The following is a 25,780-nucleotide window of genomic DNA, read 5'->3' as shown; positions in this document are numbered from 1 at the left end:
AAGCGTAAGTTCAATGTCATATAAGGGTCACTTATTTTCTATATATCTACGTCAATTCTCATAGCTCTCACTATCTAGAAACACACCAAAATCAATATAAAAACTATATTCTATATGTGCTGACGAATTTTGATATGAAGGTTAGTTTGCGATATCTCATCATCTATCTAACATCTACAATCTTATCTAAATTCATAATACGGAGATCTGACATACAAAAGAATCGTTTATTTGTTGTTGTTTTCTATATAAGTATATACAAAGGCACTTTGGTAAAACGACAGAAGCTTAAAATCTAATTTAGATTTAGAGTTAAATACATTTATAGATAATTATATAAGATATAAGTAAACAGTTATCATGTAGTTTGTAGGCGAATTGTTTACAGTTAACTTTGTATATTTTTATAGCGATATAAATAGTGTTCGATTCGAGTCAATCGAGATCTTTGATGTATATGTGATAGAATGAGTCATATGGACATTCAATAACTTATTAATGATTCATGTGATGTCAATAAGTCATTGAAGGATTCATATCTTGGAATTTCTATGATTCAATTTTATATCTCCGAGCTATTGAATATTTTTGAACTTTTCGAAACATTGAATGATATGAATAAGTTATTAAATAATTCCTTCATTTGATAAATATAAGTTCATAGGCACTAAGTTATTCACATAGCAAATGATAGTTTTAAGTTAATGAATGATATTTTCTTATGATCGTAATCTTTTAGGATGACTCAGACAATAGTTATTACTTATTGATTCATTAGTTATTGAACGATTCATATGCTAGCTATAAATATTTGTTACTGGTCCTTCACATGGTTGTCTCGGAGTCAGGCGGCGTATGATAGTTAAGATTATAGGCAGGCGGTCCATTGTTCAGGAAGGCCATGGAGCGTATGCTCTCTCTGGAGGCAGTGTGCTTTGAGAAGCTCATGTGAGACTGGGCACTGACGTAAGCTGGCGCTGGCTCTGGCACAGGAGGCGGCAGATATTGTTGTTGTTGCTGCTGCTGCTGCTGCTGCTGTTGGTGTAGTGGGTGCTGCTGATACAGTGGCGGCGTGCAGGGCGGCTGTGGCGGACTGGCGCTGGCACCGCTCAGACCCACAAAAACATTCTCCGCATTGTTGTAGGCGGTGGAGAGTGGGCGTGAGCCGTGGAAAAGCCGTGGAGCGCACAGAGGGCGGACGGTTGTTGTACAGCTCATCGCTGGCGTGGCCAACATCGTTGAGCTGCGTGGTCGAGTGCTGATAGCTGGGATTATAATGGCCGCCGCCCAGTGGCGCCGGTGGTGGCGGCGGCGGCGGCAATGGCGGCGACGCCTGCTGCTCCAACAACATGCCCTGCCCATTTGTATTATAGTAAATGGGATCGAGTGGTATATTCTTGCGATAGCTGTGATACAAATTGCTGTTGCTCATAATGTTGTTGATGTTGATGTTGCTGTTGCTAATGTTGCTGTTGCTGTTCCTGTTGCTGGCGATGTCCGCATTGAGACTCTGCAGATTGGAAGCTGTCAACGAGCGCTGACGATGAAATGAGCCCAGCTGTGGCTGCTGCAGCTGCTGCTGCTGATGTTGCTGCTGCAGTTGCAACTGCTGCTGCTGCTGCAGCTGCAACTGTTGCTGCTGATCCAGCAACTTGGTCACCGGATTCTGTTGATATTTGCGCCGCGAGCTACGCGTGCTGCTCCGCACATAGCTGCCACTGCTGCTGTCCCCATGTCCATGTCCATGCTTCGATCTCAATGTGTTGCTGGAGCCATGATGCGAGCGTCGGGTGCTGCTGCTGCCGCTGCCACCCGCTCCACTCGATTGCCTGCCATGTGAGCCGCGCGCCATCACCGAGCGCCGCTTAACCCGACGCGGCGTCATGGGCTTGGGACTCAGCTCGCCGCCATCCTGGTCCAGATCCTGATCGTGTGGATCGCCAAAGCCCAACATCACGTCGCCTCGATGCCGTATCGTGTCGCTTATATCAATGGAGTACAGCGACTGGCGATGCTTCGACTGCTTGCTAATGTGCTTCACTGTAGATGACGAAATGCAAGAAATTAGTTCAGTGATCGATAAACTTTATTCTAAGGCAGATATAGCTAGCCAAGTTAACAGCAGTTACCTGATTGTTAGATATTGATTTTGATTTTTGGTGTGTTTTGTGTGATTAAAATGTATACAGGATTAGCTACGAGAGAGGGAGAGAGGGAGACAGAGATACAGTTAGAGGATAGCAGCTACATGAAGCCAGTTAACCAGATTATATATAAATAAGTCGATAACTATCGATATCGATATCAAAAAGCCAAAAAACATTTTGTGTAAATGAACATTTATTATTATTAATATTTTTGTTTAGAGGGTTAAACGCTTTGCAGAATATATATTGGCACGCAATCAGCTCGTAGAACTATATAGACTCTATAAGTAGAACTACATACATGTATCTTTATATATACTATATAGATCGATCGTTCTGCCTAATAACTAATTAGCGAATTTCTCTTGTGTATAGCTTATTAACTAGTCTTAACAATTGATATATATATATATGTATAGAGATAAATCTATATAACGAATCTCGCTTAAATTTTTCTTTCTTTTATATTTTTCAACAAAAAGTTTTCTTTCGTTTTAAAGGCATTTTGGTTGCATTGGCAAATTTAAATATTTTGATTTGAATTTTTAACAACTTTTGTGACATTTGTTTGTGTGTTTGTTTTAATAATTTGTTATCGTTATGTAGTATCACAGTTGAACATAAAATTATGAAGGCATTTCGACTTTCCGCTTAGCGTTACGTTTCTCTTCCCATTTAGTTCCCTTCCCAGTTTATAGTTTTTCGTTTCATTTCGTTTCGTATCGTTTCAGATTTTGTTTTTATCTTTTTGTAACATTTTCTATCACATTTCATAATGTTGTTTGCAGCCATTATGGAAAGTCTCATATGAATGAGAGCGCGCATGTATGTATGTATCTATGTATGTCTGTATGTATTTCTTGTGTGTTTGTCACATAATTCAGTGAATGGCTATCAAGGCATCCAATATTTAGCTTAAATCTACATTTTTTAATCCACTTCAAGTGCTATGCAAGGCAAATCTAGACGCAACAAATTCTTTTAGCTTTGGTAATAAAATTTCCATTATGTTGAACATTTTGCTAGACTAAATTTCTTTAAGTGTATAAAATTTCAACTTTTCTGCTTGCCGCTTGCTTGAGCTGCAATTGGAACAGTTGGTATTAAATATAACTGTAATTCATTCAATTTGCATTGCACTTGCACGATATGGACAGCTGTTCCTGGGAGCACTCTTAATTATTGCAACATTTTCGTTTTACAATGACACTTAAAGTGAGTACAGTTTAGTATTACACTGTTCCAACAGTTGACTTCCAACGAATTGGGAACAGTGTGTTAAAGTGATTCTATTATATAGTCTACATTCAAACTGAAACTCGAACTGTGAACAACATCATATAAACAGACAATAGGGTACAGATCATCAAATAACTTTTATATGGCTGCAAGTGGGAACAGCTGTATAGTAAAAGTCGAGAATAATTCTTTAGAGTAGAGCTAACTAGAGGTGTTCCTAACTGGGAACAGCATATATGTAGTTAACAACTGTAGTGTCTACAGTGCGTATAAGTGTCTACAGCTAACTGTTCCCACACTTCAATTGCAACAGGGAACAGTTTGTTCAAATGAGCACAGCTCAATATATGCTTTTGCCTAACGCCTTTTTTAAGCTAAACTGTAACTGGGAACAGTTTAGTCGTTCAGTTTTTTTTTGTTTTTTTTTTTTTTGGGAAATCGAAACCATTCTCTTGCATTGCACTTCAAGCCAGCACTTTACAAACTATCTCTAACTATAGTGTTTCTAGGTCGTTCTCGTAGCTTGTATTAAGATTAAACTCTGTTAGCCACAACAAAAAGGATGACAACACATACTAAATCGTAATATACAGTTAGTTAGCATGGACAAACACGTGAGACACAAGCGGCAAATCTCGCCCAGCACCCGCAGTAGAGATTTATAATAGTGAAAGAGAGAGAGAGATGGTTATATAGAGATACTAAAGGAGCTGAACATACGTGAGTCAAAGAGAGCGTGAGAGCGAGAGAGACAACTGGAGCTTCGGTTGAAATGGACGCGACTTAACGCGCCTGTATAATCTCTAAAAGTCTATCAGATTTGGTCAAAAGGAATGCAGCAAAATGAGGATCTGTGTGTGCAGGGCCTTTAGGCTTGGGCGCCCACAATGGAATTGCAAAAGGAGCGCGGGCGAGCTTTGCGTCCGCTGCGTCGATTGACATGCGGAGCCGACTGCGATGGCGATTGCGATTGGGATTGGGACTGAGCTGGCACCGGCTGCTCCTCCAACCGATCTTCGCTGTGGGCGCGCAACATGTAGCCGGGCGGTGTGTCCCGTATCTGATCACAGAAGTTGGCCGGAGCTGGATGTGGACGCGGGCGACGCTGACTGCGACGCACCATGGGCGAGCCACTGGGCACATGCTGTGTGGGCATGGCATATTTTTCGGCTATTTCGGGCGAGAGATCGGGGTAGGGTGCTTGACCCAGACGTGGCTGAAAGATGTGCGGCCGTGGCACAGGAGGAGGAGGGGGCGACAGGGTTAGTTCCGACTCCGGATCAGCCTCGACATGGCAGCTGTGTATGGGCACAGTGGGCAGCGGTATCTGTGTGGGGCGTGGCAGTTGCTTATAGCTCGAAATAGTGGGCAAAGACAAAGGCAAAGGCAAGCCATGCTGTTCATATGGATAATGATTATTATTGCTGTTGTTGTTGTTGTTGTTGTTATGGGCCTGCTCGGGATGGGAGCTGAAGGCAATGTGCGGCGTGCCCACATTATTATTCTCAACAAACAAGCTATTGGGTGTGGGACTCTGAAAGGGCACATAGGTAACGCCATTGTCGCCATTGGGCGATAGATTGTGCAGTGAGAAGCTATCCTCATCCTCTTCCAAATTGCGCGAAAGTCGGGCTGAAGTCACCTGGGCATATTTGATGTCGGGCAACGACTTGGGAGCCTTTGGCTTATAATGAATGCGTGCAAAGTGTCCACTGGACGTATCGTTGCAAATGCTATAGTTGCTGTTGCTCAGCTGGGGATTCGAGTTCTGCAGCGAGGCATACGAGAGCGAGGAGGTGGTCTGCGGCGACATGGACATGGACATGGACAGGGACATGGGACTGACTGAGTTCAAAGCTGGTGATTTGCTTTGATAGAGGCGCTTGCGCTGCTGTTGCTCTTTGTTTTGGCTCTCAATGTGGTTCAACTGTGGCTGCTGCTGCTGCGACCTGCTGCGAGTGTTCTTGCTGCCACTGTTGTAGTTGCTGTTGTTGTTGCCACTTGTGTGGGTTAAATGTGGTTGGTATGCATTAAGGTTATTTGCTTGCTGTGCTTGTGGCTGTTGATGAGCATTGCTGAGTGTATTATTGTAGCTGCTGTTGTTGCTATTGTTGTTGTTGTTGTTGTGGTTGCTCGATTTGTGTCTGTGTTGATGATGGAATTGCAGTGAGTATTGCTGCTGCTGCTGCTGTAGCTGCTGCTGCTGCTGCTGCTGCTGTTGTTGCTGCTGCTGCTGCTGCATATGCTTATTTGATTGCATGGTTGCGCTTGCAGACGTTGTTGGTATACTTGTATAGCTCACGTACATTGGATGGACGACGGTGTGCTGTGGACTCTTCGCATCGCCGTTCATGAAATCGACTGTAAACCAGAAATTGTTTAAGATGCTTTAACATTATAAATAAAATACAAATCAAATGTATATTATGTGTGTGCGATTAAACAGCAAAAGCAATTAACAATTAAATAACAATCAAAAATTATAGCTCTTTTCGTTGGACTCATGACATAATTATAACATAGATAACGTTTACGAGCATATATATAAAGGATATGATATATGATATATGATATAAGATAAATGTATAGAGTATATATATATATGTGGCATATGATTGTTTCTGGTATGCATAACATTTGGTTGTTTTTTTTTTCACATTCGTTTTATAAACATTTCGCTTGGTTAATCAAAAACAAAAAACAAAAATAATAAGAAGACATTCCGGGCAGGTATTCTTTTTTTTGTATATATCAAAGCTTTGAAATTAATATAACATTACACAGTTCACTTCGTTCTTTTTTGTTTATAAATAAATATATAGTTTAACAATTATAGATATAAACATATCAGTCGTTGCGTACATAAACATTCAGCTTAATTTCTTTCGGGGAGCTTTGGGAAATTATTATAAAAATATAAATATATATACACAAAAAGTTGGTTAAATCAAAAAGACAAAACTACAAATTGTTAGAAACCAATTACCAAAGAGTGCGTCACTTTTAGACAGTATAAATATATATTTAGATAGATGAATGTGCTTGAAATTTGTTGAGCTTTGCAGCAACTTACATCTGTCGTCCTCATCGAGAAATATGCAGCTGATTAGAATCGCACCAAGTATGCCCAGCAGCTAAACAAAGAGGGAGAGAGAAAGAGTCAGACAATTGATGACAATTCGTAGCACTTAAAATTGATTAATATATATATGTATGTATTTGAGTGTGTGCACATATTTATATATATTTAGCTTGCTCACCGCCAGCGCGCATTGTACACCCGAATGGATGACCTCAACGAGCGTATAGTCCAGCAGACAATCCTCAACACGCTCCGGCCTCAAAGGTCGAAACGGATCATCCGAGGTAATGTTATAGGTGGGCTTACAGCCATAACCATTTGCCTCGAACCAGGAGACGCTGCCAGTGCCCATGTTAAGCAAATCGCCATCCTGCAAAAGGAAACGAAAGCAGTTAATAGATTGCCTCGATAAAGATATTATAATGGATATATATAATCGATATAAATGAGATGAAGCACAGGGCATATAAATACTTATATTAAATTGGAAACATGTTAAGGAAACAATCTAAAAGCAAAAAAGCAAACAAAAGTTTATAGAAGTTTCCAATGGAAAGGAAGATATGATATGAATCTCTTAAGCAAACAGCTACGTATAAAGAATTTAAAAAGTACTACAAAAAAAAAAAAACGCAATAAACATATATTAATCAGCTACAAAAAGTTCCAGCTGTAAATAAAATCATTTAAAATACAATCGCTCCCTCATAAAAGCAAAGCTCTGTTCTATATATACAATATTTTATCAGGCTAAGCCCTATTTCCCACATTTTATTTGTGATTTGACCTCAATTGCTTACCTTATCCAGGCTGCCGACATTCAAATAGAAGCATATTAAAAACGCATTCCAACCGATCCACACAAAGTTCCATACTAAATACTGTGAACACAAATTTGGGTTATCGTCAAATAATTTGTTATCTCTGGCCGGTTGGGCCTGGAGGGTTTTGTGTACTTACGGTTATAATGTACTTGATTCTAAAATGATATGCACCGTAGAAGCCAAATATGATGAATAATATTTGAAAAAAGTTGACCAATATGGGCGCCCACATATATCCGAGAAAGTCGAATACCTGGCGTTCGATAATCGTTATCTGTCGATTGTTTGGCAATTCAGAACAGATATCAAGCATTGTTTGTATGTCCATAAAAAATAGGGAAATGAAATAAAATTAGGGTCAGCCATATGGTACTCTCACTGTATCTAACACACACACACACACTCACACACACTCACACACTTACCATTTGCAGGAAGCATGTTGACAGCAGAAAGTGTCGCCGTGTACACGAGCACGAGCCCATCACAACATAATTATTCCATTCATTCAATTTGTGCCAAAGATTATGTGCATGTATGTGTGTTGGGGTATCTGGATGTGTGTGTGTATTATCTGCAGTTCCAGTGCAGAAAGCTGCATTGATTTAGTTCAACTCGCTCACACACACAAACACACAGCACACAGCTCTCAGCGCTGGTTCTTTTATGTTGTTTTGTTTCTTAGTTTTTTGTTGATCGCTGCTTTCTTTATGCAGGCGCTTCTTATCTGCTTCTGCTTATGGTCGACTTTTTTCTATTGGCATTTCCGGGGGTTGTGTTCTCGCATTTAACCTGTCCAGTCAGGCACTCAGGCAGCCAGGCAAACACTTGTTCTCTTTCGCACCTTAGAATAATATGCTTAAAAGGGAGACGAAGAAATGTAATGTAATGCAGCTGCAGCGAGGACAGGCACTTGATGACTGGAAAACCTGATCTGTGTGAACTAAAAGTAAATAAAAAGAAATTAATACGAAATGAGCACCAGCTACCGAGAGAAACTTTGTTGCTCTCTCACTCTCTTACACACTAACACACAGGTACAAGCTAGCAACATACTCATGCACTGGCAACATATTTATGTAGGCATGCATGTATGTATGTAAACAAGTATTACGTGCACATGAACTTATTCACTATTCACTACTATTCCATTTTCTTAAAGTAGGTTTGCAAGTGTATACGTATAGACACATGGTATATATAGAATTTTAAAGAATTCTTCAGCATTAACGCGCACATTGAGTGACCGCTTAGGTCAAATAATTAATTAATTAATAAAGGCGAGCTACACCAACACTAATATATACACACACACATTCACACACATAGATTATCAGTTCCCATACACTGAGTACATACAGTTAGCGTATGAGTAGCTGATAAATTGTTTATTGTTGTTATGCATACTAATTGAATTAACCAAATTGATGCCTATGACAACACACAATTCAACGTATTTTGATACTACAGACATGACGCGTTCTCTGCCTGGCTTATGACTCAAACTTAAACTCAATTTATTTCCCGTTTGTAGCACCTCCTGCACACACATGCACATACACTAATGCACACACATAGTAAATTCACTATTTAACCAGCTATGCTGCCACTGCAGTCACTTCCATATGTTACGATATATGTTGATTATTTATAATTTGTGTTATTTCAATTTACATAACACTGCGACTATGTTTTTACATTATCAATAAATTAACACTTTTTAACTTACGTAGCAAGGTGCGCGTAGCTTCTACCTATACACCGTGCACGCAACAACTACTACTTCAAGTGGAGTGCATAGTGTGGACGTATGCGGAATAAAAGAAAATACCAACTAATAGTATTTTTGGCTCATGCGGAGCGAGCCGGCGTTCACTTGGGCGTTTAGTTAATTTCACAATATTGTGATTATAATATGCATAATAAAATTAAGCTTTTATATTATATTTATTTTTTTTTTAGCTTTATTGGTAATGGAAACTTAGATTAGGTTTGTAATTGCTAGCATTACTGACGTGAACATTTGTTCCTTTGCCACTAGTTCCGATTCCGTTTGCAAATCAAAACAACAATTTTTGAAGTGAAAAGTGCAATTTTGTTGCGGCATTTACAATTAGTTATAACAATTAATTACGCATGTCTGCGTTAAGAAATCACGAGTATGATTGCACCTCCAAGTGCCGTCAGCGTCAGCATGGCAACTGCATTACTGCGGCGCTCACTAAACGCTCCATCGATGATCAAAAGTTGGCCACTTTCATTGCCAAAACTTGTGCAAACTTTTGCAATATTCCGGATTATTTGGGCCGCACCGCCGTACATATGTGTGCTTCCGTCGCCAGATATAGGATACTCGAATGGCTACTGAATCAGGGTGCACTTGTTAACGAGCGGGATTGGGAATCGGGCTTTACACCACTTCATAGAGCTTTATTTTACGGCTCTATCGATTGCGCCGTATTGTTGCTGCGTTACGGTGGCAGCTTGGAAGTGCTGGATGAGGATACACGTTGTCCACTGCAGGCCATATGCCGCAAATGTGACCAAGAGCAGCAGGTTGAGTCGCAGTGAGTAACCAAAGCAGTTGCCTTTACCGCAAGCCCTAATCCGTAATCCTTTCCAGGAACGAGGCGCTCGTTTGGGGGTCTAATAGAAATTATAATCTGGGCATTGGCAATGAGCAGAATACGCTGACGCCACAATCCCTGGATTTCTTTCGCAAGTCGAATCTTTGGCTGGAGCAAGTGGCTCTGGGACCCTTTCACAGTCTCTTTCTGGATAAGCGTGGACATCTCTATGCAGTGGGTCATGGCAAGGGCGGCCGCTTGGGTATTGGTGTGGAGAACAGTCTGCCAGCTCCCAAACGGGTCAAAGTGCCACTCAAGCACAACGAGGAGCTCATCATAGGCATCAGCGTCTCGCGCCAACACTCGCTGCTCCTAACCAATCGCTCGTTGGTCTTCGCCTGCGGCTTGAATGACCAACAACAGCTGGGCGTCAGGGATGCCGGCGACTATTTAACCACATTCAAAGAGGTAGTTGCCCTGAGGGATAAGGGCGCGAGTCAGCTCCTGCGTGTCATCGCCTGCGATCAGCACTCGATTGCGTATAGCGCGAAGGCCGTCTATGTCTGGGGCGCCAATCAGGGACAGTTTGGCATTAGCGCCAATACGAAAATCATTGCAGCTCCCACACTGGTAAGTGCTCCCAAGAGACTTGCTCAGCTTAACTAACTATTCTCATTTACCTTTCAGTTAAAGCTAGCGGATCGCACCTGCATACGCTTCGTGGAGGCAAACAATGCCGCGACTGTTGTCTACACCGAGGAGAAGTTGATACTGCTCTTCTATGCGGACAAGCCTAGGACCATTAAGACTCCCAAGTAGGTTGCCTACTATACATAAAATGTTATATCTAAATCATCTTTAACTGCTTCTCCTTCACAGTTACGAGCATTTAAAGAGCATCTCTCTTATGGGCGGCCACATAAAGAACTCCACCAAGGGCTCTGCTGTGGCCCTGAAGCTGTTGATGCTAACCGAAACGAACGTTGTTTTTCTTTGGTATGAGAATACGCAACAGTTCTACAGGCAATTATATTATAACCCACTTCCACTCCGCAATCGCTAATCAAGTTGCCTTTTTCAGATGCGTCTTCTCGCCCGTTCGCATGCCACAAATCAAGCGCATCTTGTACAAATGCAATCAGGCGCTGCTGCTCTCCATGGATGGCTGCGTTTATCGTGGCAAATGCCATCAGCTAGTCTTGCCCGCCATCTCCCAAGAGAAATCGAGGCCCAATTTGGATATATGGCAAAACAACGATCAGCATCGCACAGAGATCTCCAGGGAACATTACATTCGCATCGATTTGCAGCGTGTGCCAAATGTGGATCGTGTTGTGGACATTGTGTGTGACGAGAGCTTCGTCTCGTTTGCTGTGCTGCAGGAATCGCATATGAAATACTTTCGAAAGCCGGCTTTGCCACGACGTGAGCACAGCTTCAAGAAGCTCTACCATGACACGAGCGAAGCGGATGCTGTGCATGATTTAGTCTTCCATGTGGATGGCGAGCGCTATGCGGCGCATAAGTTTATCATCTTTGGACGGGCTCCGGGCTTGAGAGAACTTATTCGCAATTATTTGGATAAGGATATCTATTTAAATTTTGAGAATTTAACTGGCAAAATGTTTGAGCTGGTGCTGAAGCATATCTACACAAACTATTGGCCCACAGAGGAGGGTAAGCAGGCTTAGGAATACAGAGTGCAGGTCTTACTAACCCTTCTTCTCTTTTCAGATATTGACTGCATGCAGCAGAGCTTGGGTCCAAGCAAACCTGCTCAACGCAACCGTGTCTGTGAAATGTTTCATGCCCATCTGGAAAAGTTCCAACTCCATGAGCTGGCCAAATATGTCAACAAGTGAGTGAGCATGGGTCAAACCTCATAACTCAATTTATTCCCTGAATATTCTCCAGCTACCTCACCGAGCAGCAGTTCCCAATGCCACCTCGGCAACGTTTCCATCGTCTCCAGCGCTCGCAATATCCAGAGCTCTACGATGTGCGCATTGTCTGCGAGGATAATCAGGTCCTAGAAGCTCACAAATGCATCCTCGTGGCCCGTCTCGAATACTTTGAAATGATGTTCATGCACTCGTGGGCCGAGCGCACCACAGTTCACTTTGATGGCGTGCCCTTTGAGTATCTGGAGCCAGTGCTGGACTATCTCTACAGCCTCGATACGGAGGCGTTTTGCAAGCAAAACTATACGGAAACGTTTCTATATAATATGATAACGCTGTGTGATCAGTACTTCATTGAATCGCTGCAGAATGTCTGTGAGTCCCTGATTCTGGACAAGATTAGCATTCGGAAGTGTGGCGAGATGCTCGAATTTGCCACAATGTACAATTGCAAGCTGCTGCAGCAGGGCTGCCTCGATTTCATCTGCCAGAATCTGGCGCGCGTGCTGTGCTATCGCAGCATCGAGCAGTGCGAACCGAATACGCTGCAACGTCTCAATGATCACTACCGAAGGATGTTTCAGTCGGTCTTCGATTATAGACAGATCACGCCGTTTTCCGAAGCGATTGAGGATGAGCTGCTGCTCAGCTTTGTGGATGGCTGTGAAGTCGATCTGGATTATCGAATGGATGCGGTTCGTTTAATACATTTTGTAATACTCAATTAAACCTTTAACTAAGCTAAACTCTTTATATTCCTTAGGAGGCCAAGCTAAAGGAAGCTACGAAGCAAAAGCAAAAGGAGCTGCACAACAAGCAGGATGCACGTCATTATGAACAGCAGGCCATATCCAGCATGATGCGTTCGCTGAGGCTAAGTAAAACAGCTGGACCAGCACAAGCAACAGCCACAATAACCTCTCCCGAGTCAGCGCCAAATGAGACTAAAAATTGGTCGCGCGTGGTGGACAAAAAGGAGCAAAAGCGCAAGCAGGCCGAGACAGCGGTCAAGGTCAACAATGTGCTCAAGCAGGAGGTGCAGCCTACGCCGGAGCTTGTGCCCATATCGCCACGTGCCATGTCTACAAAGGAAGCAACGCCCCCACCGCAGTGCGTTAACAGTTCAGCCGAGTGCAGCACGCCCTTGAGCAAGAGCTACAACCTGGACTTAAGTTCCTTAATGCCGCAATCGGCTAAGCTGTCGCAGAAGCAACGCAAACGTCTCTGCTCCGAGTCGCAGAGCTGGCGGGCACCAGTGGAGTTGAATAGCTCCACGCCTGTGGCTGTGCCCAATGCTTGGGGCGTGACGGCCAGCTCGCCGAATTCATCATATGCCGAGCCCTTCAGCTCTCCAGCAGCTGCTCCCACGGGCAGCAGTGCAGATCCCACGTCCTTTGCCAATATGATGCGTGGCGGACAGGTAGCTAGTCCGCCAGAGGCCGGCAACAGCTTCTCACAGATCCTGGCCGATGAGCGTCGTCAGCGCGACACCTACGAGCGCATGCGCAACAAATCGCTCGTGCACACCCAGATCGAGGAGACGGCCATTGCGGAGCTGCGCGAATTCTACAATGTGGACAACATAGACGATGAGACAATCACCATCGAGCGCAAGTCGAGGCCCAGCAATATTAATTTTACCACCTGGCTGAAGCATTGAATAGTTGCTAATACATTTATTTAGGTGTGAGTGCGTGTGTGTGTGTGGAAGTGTTTGTGTGTGTGTCTTAGATGAAATTAAGAACTAGCCAGTTGCCTAGAAATTCGTCTCAGATGTAGAACTCGGAGCCACCTGCAAAGGTGCATTAAGACTACTTCAGCAATGCAGATTAAGAGAGAGACTAAGTCTAAGGAGTGGACAACACATCAGCGTAGAGTGCAGTACAGTGAACGCTCGGCATGTTAAACTGCCCGAAAGATATACGAATTTTTCGTACGAATTATATTTGTATTTAAGCATAAATTGTTTGTGAATATCTAGGTCTGACTATATCCTTTTAAAGGGTATTCAACAATATTATTTGACTAATAAATGTTAAGCACTCTTATGTATATATCTTGAGATATATATGTATATTCTAGATCTATATGGATTGACAAAGTTATTATTTTATTATTACCCCATCTATCATTAATTAAAATTTGTAATTTATGCCACATATCATATCATCATGGCAAGTCTTGATCGAATTTTGAATTATTGTACAAATTTGAATCCAAAAGATTTATGAAACAGTTCGATTTTTTAAATGAAAAGTTTTGTAAAATATTTTTCCAAAATGATTTTTTTTTTTTTTTAGAAATAGTAAAGCCTTACCAAATGGGCCAACAATATAACTATAAATCAACACCTATTCACCTTAGCGAGCGATCACTGTACTTTCAATTTTGATAATCAGTCTTAACATATCCCGAAAGACAACACAACAACAGCTATATGGCCTAGCCATAACCCATTCGCAGCCATTAACCAACATATAGAGTAACAAATTTTTTATTATAATGCAATTACGTATAAAGATAGATATATGTATATAAAGATATATTTACAGGCTGGGACACACGCATAGCGAATGAGGCAACAAAACACATGGACGAATAAATAGAAAAAATAGTAAACAAACCCAAAACCTAATTGAGATGAACATGAGTTGAGTATTGAGAAAGGTTGGGAGGTGGATGGGGAGGGTGCAGGGGAAAAGATGAAAGTGGAAGGTGGAGATGAGATTGAGAAAAGGGACAAGGGTAGGAATAGGCATAGGGATTGGGAATGGGATAGGAGATGGACTTGGGAATGGGGATGAGGATTGTTGGCGAACTCAAAAGCACTCCTTACGAAAGGCGAATCCGTATTGATCACACTTGACGCGCAGCGTCTTGGCCAGCTGTGGCGGACCGCAATAGAAGACGGTGACCTTGCCCTTCTGCTGCGCCTGCAGCTGCTTGAAGACCTTGTCCCAATTGGGTCTGCCAGCATTGGTGCGGGTTTTGAGGCCCGTTATCAGGTCCCGTTTGCCCTGCAGTGGAAGAGTGGAAATGATACTGGAGAACTCTAGAGGCTGAAGACAACTCCATTACCTTCTCGTGCAGCAGGTCGAGCGCCAGCTGCAGTCCCACCGCCTTCATATCTGTGCGCTGCAGTGCGCTGGTTATGTACATGTGCATGTCCAGAAAGCTAGCAGGGGAAGATCCTCCATTAATATATACTCTGACTGGATTCACTGCATCCTTACCGCTCCATGGCGCCGCCCAGCTCTGCCTGCTCTATCTCCAGCTGTGAGAGCAGATTGACGAACCACTCGAACGAGCGCTGGTCCCGATTGATCCAGAAGAAGTCCACCTTGCGCAGATTCATCACAGACTTGGGTATCTCGCTGGCCCACTCAAAGTGGCATCTCGGGCAGCTGTGCCGCGCCTTCCAGTAGCGGTGCATGATGGACTGCAGGATGGAGGCGAAGGGCGTTACCCCGATGCCAGTGCCGATGAGCACCGCATGCTGAGCGCCAAAGATGTGGCTCGAAGGGGCGCCGTAAGGGCCATCTATGAAGATCTGAAACGGAGAGGGGATTAGCCAGGGATTGGGGTTAGTCTAGCGCGTGTGTGTGTAGGTGTGTGTGTGTGTGACTCGCACCTCCATGACGCCTGCATCGAGTGTGACCTTGCTACCGCTGTTAGTTGTGGTGCTGCCGCTGCCGCCACCTCCTCCTCCGCCTCCGCCTCCTCCCCGATTAGTAATGGAGGTGGACAGCGTGCGCAGAAATGTGGGACGACGCAGGCGCGACTTTCGATTGCCCGTGTTTGTGTTATCCTTGGAGAGCAAGCAACATAAGGTAGGTTAGTCTTAAGTATTACGGATTAGTCGGTCAACTCCTGCCCACCTCCAGCGGCTTCTGCTCTGCGCCCAGGCTGAGCCGCATCAGCTGCTCCGTGCCACTGTCCGCCCCGGCTGCATGACCCAGCTCCACGGAGTTGGCCTCCATGGTGCCATTGCTGTCGGCAGCTCCGGCTGCCTGCTGTGCCTCGCTCAGCTCCAGGCTGGGCGTCTTGAAGGCTATGATGGTGGGCTTGTTGCGCATGTAGCGGAAACTCTGCGCCAGCGACTTGTTCTGCGGACTCAAATAGGCCAGCCCCACGCTATTGTTCCGAGCGCGTCTCAGACGCTGGTCATCAAAGGCGCGCTCCGACTCGGAGCGACCCAAGGCGCGCAGTCTGCAAAGGATTGGCATTAGAGGGGATAAGGTTACAGTAGGGAGAGGGAGCTCTATGTCTAGAAAAACAACGGGAGATCAGTAGAGGCAACAACCCAGATAACTCTAGACATCTCCAAGCGATCTCTGCCCAGACAAGGATTTCTAATGCCTCAGGGAACCCTATTGGCTACCTAGACTCATACACACGGAGAGGGAGATTCCTGTCAAACACTTACGCCTTAAGCCGACTGCGCTTCTTGCTCTTCATGCTAATGTCCGGCAGCGAGATGCTCTTCTCCAGGGGCCGCTGCTTGCGCCTGGATTGCTCGCGCTCCGTCTCAGCCATGAAGGCGCCGTTGGCTATACCCGAGTTCTTCGGCTCCGACTCCTTGCGTGAGAAGGTGCGCTGCAGGGATTTCTTAATGCTCCTTATGCGATTCACGCCCGTTGTGGTGGATGGAGCCTCCAGCGGTGCGGCGGCTGACTTGCGGTGCTGCCTGGGCGGACGCGCCGGCGGCAGCTGCTCATCCGGAGTGCCGCCTCTGCTGGCCATGTTGCGTGCCAGGAAATCCGTCTGCGGTGTCGTCGTGCTGGACTGCCGCGACATCTCGGCGAGCGCCGGATTGCGCGCCTCGTTGAGCATCATGAAACTGGGCGTGGGTATCGCATGCATGTGAGTATTCACTTCGCCCTTGTGCAGCTTCTGCTGCTCCCTTTCGAAGTAGCGATAGAGGCGATTCGTCCACTCGCCCACGGTGCGTATGTGGAGCCACATGTAGTCCTCCTGCTCCGGGGCCGAGCTGATCGTGAACGGATGCCACTCATAGTTGGCAATGGCTGGTATGTTGACAAAGACGTAGTCGCCGGGTCGGAAGTTGAAGTTGAAGGGTCGCTTGATGACCAAGTGAATCACCTTCGAGGGGAGGAGCAGGCCGGAGCTAATGTAGGTCTTGCCATGCTCTCCGCGCATCCAGACGAAGCGCAGCACGCGCTCCACAATGTACACCAGGCCGGGCAGCATGAACCACTTCCAGAAGTTGGGCCCGTGAAAGAGCGTGAGTATCCAGAAGGGCACATAGAGCAGATGCGTCCAGTAGAACACCTCAAAGCTGCCCTTGCGCCGCACGAAAGGCTGCGAGCAGACGAACATGACAATCAGTATCACCAGCAGGGCAACTCCAGTGGGATTGGCGCAGCCCGGAATGAGGCCAAACAGGCCGGGACGATCCGTCAACAGCCATTCGCCTATCGTGTAGTGTCCGGCGTTTATCTGGGGGTCATTGATCACGATGATGGAGAAGTTGAACAGATGCATTATCGTGTGCACCAGACTCAGCACCGCGATCGTAATGCCCGTCAGCTTGTGCAGGTAGACATGATGGTCCAGTGGCAGGAAGGAGGACAGGCCACGCGAACGGAGGTAGGTCAGGGAGTGGCGCAGCATCAGCACCAAGACCCAGGCGCAGTTGAAGTTGAGGCATTGACCTGGGCAGGGACGAAAGCTGGATTAAGGCGAATGGATAACTGAGGCAGGGTAGAGTCCCTCTCTGCTCTGTTTACAGAGGAAGGACTCAAAAGGACTCTAGCTGTACTTACCACACGCTCTGGCTATGATCACAAAGCCATTGCTGGCGCGATACTGTATGGCACGGGAGATGAACAGGCAGAGATTGACGGCGATGTAGAAGAACAGGTAGCTGACAAACACCTGGTTGTTCTTCATGTAGGCCAGCGTCAGCTGGTGAGGTATTGTGTGCCAGAGCCTCGACCTTTTGCTGCTAGACGGCGGCTCCTCCGCAATGGGCACCAGCCAGCGATCAATGCTGCGAGGTAAAGTAGATATTGAATAGATAGTAATACTAATTATAGAGCAAAGTCTCTATCTACGTAATGCTGAGATTCTCGAGCAGGCCGCCGTGTTTGTGCAGTTGGTTTTTGAGCGCCTCGTAGGTGATCTCGCCGCTGTTATGTGGATCGGCATCCTCGAACATGGCGCTGGTTAGGTCCTCGATTTGATCCTCGGAGAACTCCATGCCGTTCTCCTTGATGCAATGCCGTATCACGTCGTGCAGCTCCTTGTGCTGTATGAGACCATCGCCTGGAAAATGTCATGGAAATTAGTTCTGGATTATGGGAAGCTACCCAATGCACACACCATCTATGTCGTAGACCTTGAAGAGAAACCTTATCTTATCGTCAGCCGATTGTCCTGAGAACTGATGTATGGCATCTATGAACTCCTGCAGCGATATGGACCCAGAGTTATCCTTGTCGAATATTTGGAACACGCGCTCCGTAAAGAAGGGCTGCAATGAACATTAGTTAGTCTGCATTTGCTTGACAGTTGACTGGAATAGTTGTCTTACATTCTTGGAGGTGACAATCTTTTGGAACTCCTCGCGTCGTATCTCCTGCTCATTGCCCACAGTGTTGCGAAAGAGCTGCTCCAAGCGCGCCAGGGAGCTCTTGTCGAAGCCTGTGCGAGGTCTAAATAGTCAAGATATGGTATATTATGTTACTTACTTAAAAAGACCTAGTAGAGCTTTGCTTCTTTCATTATAACCTTACCTGGAGTTTGTTAGATGTGATATAAACTCCATGACCTGGTTCGTGGAGATGAGATTGGTGCCATCGATGTCAATCAGGCGGTATAGCTTATCCAATATCTGCAAGTAGCTCGCGTAGTTAAGGATCTTATCTTGTAAAGAGTGTGAGGAATACTTACACCTCTCGTATGCCAGATATCGCGAAAGTTCTTGAAGTTCACTTGGCTCTTCTCGCCGCAGATGACGTAGGCCACCGACTCGATTTGCTCCGCAAAGTCCATTTGACGATCATCGCTTTAAGGTAAAAAATTATGTAAATAGTTAAAGTTTGCATGGGAAAAAGCCAGCTCAGTCCTTCCACCCTTTCCCTTCTTCTTCGAAGTCTAGAAGGTCTTATAGGAAATAAGATCTTGTACTTTCCCTAGAGGTAAAGCTTAAGTTTAAGCTTCTATTCCACCAATTTCTGTTCATCTATCTCTTTCGTGTATAACACCTTTAATATAAGCTTCCTGCCTTCCCCCTCGACATGCTTCCAGCCTTCCAGCTTTCCAACTTCCTTCTTTAGTTCCTCCCTCGACATGGTTGCCCAGTCCAGCAGTCAAACAAGGCCAGGTCTGCCAGTTATAGCTACAGCTGCAGCTACGAGCCTTCCAGCTTTCCAGCCTGCCTGCCTGCCTGCCTGCTCTATCGCCTCCCTCGACACGCTATATTTGTATTTTGAATGACTTCATTACGACAGGCGGGCCAGTGACAGTCGGAGCTGCCAGAGCTGCCGTGGATCGGGTGGGTCAGGGGCTGGCTGGGGCAGCGGGCATGCGGACTATGTTAGCTGTTGTATATGTTAACATACAACACAGATAGCATCACCATCGGCGATGGCATCGCCGCGGCAGTTGGCGTGCAAAGTGCAGCGCAGCTGGAATGCCAGCACAAACGAAGCTGGGAATGGAGATGGCGATGGAGACGGTGCTGTAGAAGCTGGAGCAGGGCAGCTGGGTTCGGCTCGGGTTGGGTCTGGCTAAGGCTACGGCTATGGCTATGGCTATGGCTATGGGTATGGTATGTGCGTGTGTCACATGCTGCGATCGAGGATTGGGGACCGGGGCGAGGCCAGTGAGGAGTGGAAAGTGAGACAGCTTTTTTGCGTGGCAGCGAGCTAATTGTTTTGGCACCGCTTTGAAAAAGGCAAATGAGATGGCTGAAAAAAAAATCTAAAATCTGATCTAGTTCGGAATGAACGAATCGTAAATACCCTACAAACAACAATTTGTGCTGGCATACAGCTGAACTTAATCAAAATCAACTCAAAATTTGTGTCGGTGCTTGGCAATATTTAAATTTATGCATATAATATTTATCTATATATAATATATTTAAGTATACAGCTGATGAAAGACAGAGATAGAAGATAAAATACAATGTGGGTGTATTTTTAATTTATTATAAATATAGGGTATTCAAATAAATATAAATATGTACAAGATATGCGAATTTTACCTATAAGAAATGTACAAATTTTTAGTATTTGATATCTATACTCATAAAAAAGTCTTTACTTTAAAAATATTCTTCACTTATATACCCGCTTTCAAACATGATAACATACTGGGTATAGCTTTTTCTTTTCTTTAATTTTAAATTATATACCCGTTTACTCACTATACCACTTTACAGGGTATACAGCCTGCTCTGCAACACACACACACACTCACACACAGATACATATGTAGCTAAATATATGTTAAGTGCCATACTCACGTTAGTCGTCCCTTGAGATGCTCGATCCAGCGATCTTGTAGCAAATATCCATTTCGTTCAAGATCGAAGAGCTGAAAGAGCTTCTGCTGAAATTCCTATGAGAAGAGAGAAGATAGACAAAACAATAACAAATGAGCGAATCTGTAAAGAAACTCAATTTATACATATAAACAAATATATATATATACATATGAAGAGTACTATATATAATAGAGTTTGCTTAACAATTAATTAGCGTTCATATAAATTGAGTTTCTTTACAACCTGCTTATTTGCTGTTCTTTTATACATATATAGGTATATTTATCTAGTATATGCTTATAGACAGATGCTGTTTACTCTAGAGAATTTGTTTACAAACTTCTTCGATTTATGCGCCTTTGTGGGCAGAGCGAACATAATTGAAAGGCTTTGTCGTTAATTAAATTCTTATTAATATATTTTAATGACATTCAATAGCACGATACTTAGTGTCTGCATGTACATACATACATATGCATATATATATGTATGTATATTTGTTTGATCGGGCGATAGCTGCCCAGCCCGTTGAAAAAATGTGCATATTTAAGAGATGAGCTTGATGCTTGGGTCTGGAGACTGGTTCAACAGCTTTCTTATAGTTCATAAAACAGCACAGAGTGAGAGAGAGAGAGAGAAGAGAGAGTGAGGGCTACTACAGAAAACAGCATAAATCAAAAAACCAACAAAATAAACGAGTTTCAATTTTTGCTTCGGGTAAAGGACCACAAAATATGTAGCACAAGGTCAATACACACACACACACATATATATGATACACACACATGCCGCCTTAAGCAAACCCTACGGTTCCAGTTTTTTCTGAACCGAAAATAAAGTTGTGGCAGACTCAAGAAAACTCGACAGAAATTATTTCAATTTATGAATATTTGTCATATTTTGGTTTAGCTAATCCAAACTTAAGGTAGGTCTATGTTGACTATTTTAATATGCAATTTTTTCAAACTTAAGCTATAAGAATAAAAGGGATTGTTGACCGTGAAGCAAGCGACACCAAACTTGTTTAAAGATATTTGATAAAAAAAAATGAAGCCATTAGAAAATTTGAAAATTTTTTAATAAAGCTCCAAAAAAGTTGTGAAGTTGTATGTATATTCACATTTTAAATTATAAATACCACCAAATCATACATATTTGAACCAAAAAAGCATTGCAAAAAAAAAAAAAATAAATAAATAAATAAGTAAATAAAATAATAAATACTAAATTCTTGTACTAGAACAAATTTATGAAAATTTGCATAAAAATTATAGATTAGTAATTTAAAAAAAAAAAAATTATAATTATTTTCAATATAACCTATAATTTCTTTGAAAATTTCAATTGTTTATAATAAAAGTAAGCAAATTTTTTATTTATTTAAAATTAAAAAAAAATATATTTTTTAGGTTTTGGCTTGGACTTCACAATTCTTTACATTTTTGTATTTTTATATATTTTTTACATTATTTACTTTATATTTAATTTTAAAAAAATTTTATCTCTTTATGTCAACTTATATAATTTTTTATTGTAATTTAATTAAATTTTTTTTAAATTATTTTTTTTAATGTTTGTTTTTTGTTTAACTTTTAAAATTTTTTTTTTAACAAACAGTTTTGTTAATGTTTCATTTATTTTTAAATTTTTGGATTATTTAATTTTTTATTAGAACAACGCGATTTTATTATGTTTTAGCTAAAGATATATTCAAATTTGTATTCACATTTCCTTTTCTGTTGAATTTCATTCATTGAACAATTTTTTTATTTACTTTGAAAATTTTGTGAGTAATTAGAATAATTTTGAAGTATGATTTCAAGAAAAAAGCACTTGCTGTAAATTTTGCATTAAACTTAAATGATCTCACAACTGGAGTAGTTGGCTTTCAACAAGTCGTGGTTCGTTATCAGAGCTTTCACTGTAATTGATCTTTATCTGGCATATAGACACAGTCACTTTGTATACTCCCTTTACATAATATATCGCATGTATATTGACGTCTACGGTAAGAGTAATTAATGCAACTGTGGATGAATCGTACCTCATCGAGGAAGAGCTTGCGAAACGCTTCGCGCGTGTGCTTGCCCTCGCCGAAGCGGGCGCTGCATTCCGATATCAAGAGCCAGCGCTGCTTCTCGCGTCGCGCCTCCAGCTCCATGGAGCTGCAGTTTTTATCTAAATGAAGCTTGTATCGCTCCATGTACAAATTCGATTGCGGCTGATCATACGGCACTTCCTGCTTGCCATTGGCGTAATCATTGCCATCGTCACCAATCAGAATGCTCGGCGAGGCAGCAACGGCGGAGGTAGCAGTAGCAGCAGCGGCAGAGGCAGAGGTAGAGGTATTCGCTTCCAGCTGAACCGATTGCGTATCCAATTGCAGCACAGCAGGCGTTGGCTCAACATCCTCGACTGGAAAATCGCGTGCGCCGTGCAAACGTTCCAGATACTGCGAAGCCTGCTGGAGCACTTGGCTGACGCCGCTGGGCTCGGATTGCACTTGGCTGCCGGGCAGCTCGTCGGAGAAGGACACCTTTTTGGGTGAGCGTGAGGGCGTAACAGGTATATCCAATGATTTACTGGAGGACACCGAACCGCGGTGATTGTCCTGCGTATCCATATTGAAATCACAAAGAACACAACACAACTCAACACAGCATAGCAGAAGAGACAGGATCTCAAATTTAATACATTTTTGTGCGCGATATCGATTCGGCTTGGTTATCGAGGCAGCGTTTTACCGTTGGCGAGAGAGCAGCTCACGGCGAATAGCGCGACACGGCGAAAACGACGAACGGCGAATGGCGAGCAGCGAAACGGACAGCGAAGCTGAAAGACAAAACCAATCGGACGCAGCAACGAGCAGCAACTGAAAGCGAAAGCCCGCTAAACACGAGCCGCAGCCCCCCAACGAGCGAACGTGCGTCGGCCCTCGGCTCGGCTGTGTACTGTTGTTGTTGCTGTTGTTGTTGTATTTGTGAGTGCCTTTGTGTTGTTGTTGCGGGGATCTGGAACTTGGAACGCGTTTTAGTTGCGTTTGACGTGCTAAAAACGCTTTAATTTCCAAGATTTTGGAATTAGTGAACAGAATGGAAGCACGCTGAGTATGTGTGTGTGTGTAATTGTATTGGTTTATGCATGTATGCATGTATGCATGTATGTCGTCAGTATGTACATCGATCGATCTGTGGGCAGAGAGATGTTTACGATCTGCTCGTAAGATAGATATTCTAATTTGTGTGTGTCTGTACTTTATTTGATAAGGTGCAAATAATTCGAGCTGTACAGGTAGCAAAAGCTCCCTCGGTGTGTGTGATATTTCTCTTTTTTTTTACAATGTCTTCAATTTTTAATTTCAACGGCCGTGTTTCGTAATAATCAAACTTGTTTAGTGCGGCGAACGTGTCTGTTTCCGAATTCTGCTCTGACTGCATTTGTAACACATTTAGCACGAATTGTCATGGATGATATTATCAATATATGTACATATATGTTGTATTTATATAAGGTATCTGAGCTACTGTTTCTTTGTTCTGTGAGTCATGTCTGCGGGAGTTAGAAAACAATGCAAACATTATGCAAAGCACAAACAGGAAATGAAATTGAAAATGACCGTTAGCACCGTTGCCCCTTCTGCCTCCCTCTGCTGCTCGTTTTTCCGCCTCTTTGACAGCCAACATGAATCAAATCTTGTTAAATAGTTCATTTGCCCACGAATTTAAATCAAGGCCAAGCATCAAACGCAGACCCTACACAGACAGACAGAAAGACAGGCAGACAGACCGACAGACAGGCCATTCACAGCTTTTTAGACACCTTTCAACAATACACACAGACACACACACACCTACACACATACAATATCAATCTTTTTTGAGTCATTGAACTTGGCTTTTTGATTGCAGCGCCTTGAATCATAAAAAACGTGAAGTTGAAGCTGAAGCTGAAAGAAAAGAAATATATGAATAAATAAATTGAATCTCAGTTTCTCAGCTTCAGCCAAAGGGCAAAGCGAATCAAAATAAGAGATTTTTGGAGCAATTTGTAGCTGGCAATGCGCTGTAATTTACATAAATGGGGTATGCAAGGCACAATGGCCTATGTTTGCAGAAATTACCATAGTCTGATAGCGATAATAGCAATACTAGATTGCGCTCTGTAAGCTTAAAAGAAATTCTTGAGCTGTTTGCATAAAGACATTTAACAGTTTGACTTAACATGTTTAGCTTTAACAGCATATTTAATCGGCAAACAACAGGCACATATACATAAATACTAACATTGTCTGTTATGTTAGCAAATATTGAATTTTAGAGTTTGTATTATCCTACAGGACAATATTTATTCATTACTCATTCGCCATATACGCTTTTACAGGGTATCGCCCAGTTGCTCATCTAGAGTGCTTACATTTTATATTTATTTATCCTAATAACTGCATAAACAATGGCCAATATACGAATATGATCTGTTGATTAATGTGCGCCATTGGCCTTTGGCTCGGTCAATGGTCGCCACGAACCGCTGCGGAGCGCAGCTACCGCTTACTTTTACTCCAGCGCACAGTGCAAATCCAATAAGAAAACAAAATGGCGTTGCCCGGTTTCAAAAATTCATATTCAAATTGGAGATCGTGCGAGCAGTTAAAGCTACACACCAATTGCCGTTCCAATCAGAATATTGGAAGTGGCTTTAGCTTTAGCTGAATTGCAAACGCATCTCAGTCTCTCTCTCTCTCTCTCTCTCTCTCTCTCTCTCCCATTCGCTCTTGCATCTGCTTCTGTGGCTGACTGCTGGCTGCTGCTTTTCCAGTCAGTTTATGCGTTTCACGCATTTATGGCCATTGTTGTTAATTGCTGAAATTGGCATTCCCGTGCACAGCGGGCGACTGCGCGACTGCGCTGCTGCGCTGCCCCAGCAGCAAGTCACATTGCCAACTCCCAGGGGAGTCAGTGAGCTGGCAGCTGCAGGCGGCGTAGGTTTGCCTTTAATTGAGCGCTGGCGCTGCAATTGACACCGCAGCGGCCAATTATAAAGCACCTGGAATTGCAGCACTCACAAGCACACAAATATATATGTATGTATATGTATATATATGTGTGCATGTATATACACAGTATCGTATCTGCCGGGTGGTCCAGTGTCTTGACACAGTTAGCCGTCGTCGCTGACTGCTGGCATGCAGATTGATTTGCTTGACCAAAACGTTGCCAACTTTGTACGTAATTTTCCGAATGGCCAGCGCCGAGCGCAGTGTCTCATCAATTTCAATTAAGTTCCACTCTTTATCGCCATCGTCGCTTGGACTCCTTCTTCCAATCCGTTGCCCGTCATCATTATCCAAAACATGTCATTAGCCGACTCCGACTTCGACTCCAACTAGCAGCGAGCGAATCCAGAATCCTGTTCTGACACCGCTATCAACTCTGGCATTCTGGCATTCCGAACTCGAACAGCGACGCCAGCAGCGCTGCCAGCGTCGCCGCACAGTGCTTAGCAACG

At 43.4% G+C, this 25,780-nt stretch overlaps 3 protein-coding genes across 4 annotated transcripts; 1 reads left to right on the top strand and 2 right to left on the bottom strand.

The window, feature by feature from the left end:
• Window positions 1-208: 208 nt before the first annotated feature.
• Window positions 209-9,124, bottom strand: LOC6578402 (sodium/potassium-transporting ATPase subunit beta-1-interacting protein). The gene is given in 8 exon segments (XM_015163128.3): window positions 209-1,174; window positions 1,176-2,040; window positions 6,460-6,520; window positions 6,647-6,838; window positions 7,269-7,349; window positions 7,429-7,566; window positions 7,718-8,235; window positions 9,022-9,124. Coding segments are annotated over 7 exon segments (1,746 nt in total). The 5' UTR covers window positions 7,778-8,235; window positions 9,022-9,124; the 3' UTR covers window positions 209-825.
• Window positions 9,125-9,329: 205 nt separating this feature from the next.
• Window positions 9,330-13,847, top strand: LOC6578401 (inhibitor of Bruton tyrosine kinase). 2 transcript variants are annotated; one of them, XM_002004277.4, is made up of 8 exons: window positions 9,330-9,859; window positions 9,916-10,489; window positions 10,547-10,674; window positions 10,739-10,882; window positions 10,941-11,536; window positions 11,594-11,717; window positions 11,774-12,455; window positions 12,524-13,847. In XM_002004277.4, the coding sequence occupies exons 1-8, from the start codon at window positions 9,429-9,431 to the stop codon at window positions 13,418-13,420; spliced, it is 3,576 nt and encodes a 1,191-aa protein (XP_002004313.2). In that variant the 5' UTR covers window positions 9,330-9,428; the 3' UTR covers window positions 13,421-13,847. The 2 variants fall into 2 exon arrangements, with proteins under 2 accessions (XP_002004313.2, XP_015018613.1); XM_015163127.3 differs by lacking the exons at window positions 9,330-9,859; window positions 9,916-10,489; window positions 10,547-10,674 and having other exon boundaries at window positions 10,767-10,855.
• Window positions 13,848-14,238: 391 nt separating this feature from the next.
• LOC6578400 (NADPH oxidase 5) lies at window positions 14,239-23,156 on the bottom strand. Its single transcript, XM_002004276.4, has 14 exons — window positions 22,320-23,156; window positions 20,255-20,349; window positions 18,676-18,790; window positions 18,519-18,616; window positions 18,317-18,437; window positions 18,106-18,256; window positions 17,838-18,048; window positions 17,547-17,773; window positions 16,187-17,435; window positions 15,639-15,969; window positions 15,392-15,568; window positions 14,994-15,310; window positions 14,839-14,935; window positions 14,239-14,777 (listed from the first exon to the last, which is right to left on the bottom strand). The coding sequence occupies exons 1-14, from the start codon at window positions 22,896-22,898 to the stop codon at window positions 14,580-14,582; spliced, it is 3,966 nt and encodes a 1,321-aa protein (XP_002004312.2). The 5' UTR covers window positions 22,899-23,156; the 3' UTR covers window positions 14,239-14,579.
• Between the last annotated feature and the right edge of the window lie 2,624 nt (window positions 23,157-25,780).

The sequence above is a fragment of the Drosophila mojavensis genome, unplaced genomic scaffold (assembly GCF_018153725.1).
Source record: "Drosophila mojavensis isolate 15081-1352.22 unplaced genomic scaffold, ASM1815372v1 contig_80, whole genome shotgun sequence".
Classification (NCBI taxonomy): Eukaryota; Metazoa; Arthropoda; class Insecta; order Diptera; family Drosophilidae; genus Drosophila; species Drosophila mojavensis.
The sequence above is the reverse complement of the archived record's forward strand: the minus strand, read 5'-3'. Positions and strand labels throughout refer to the sequence as shown.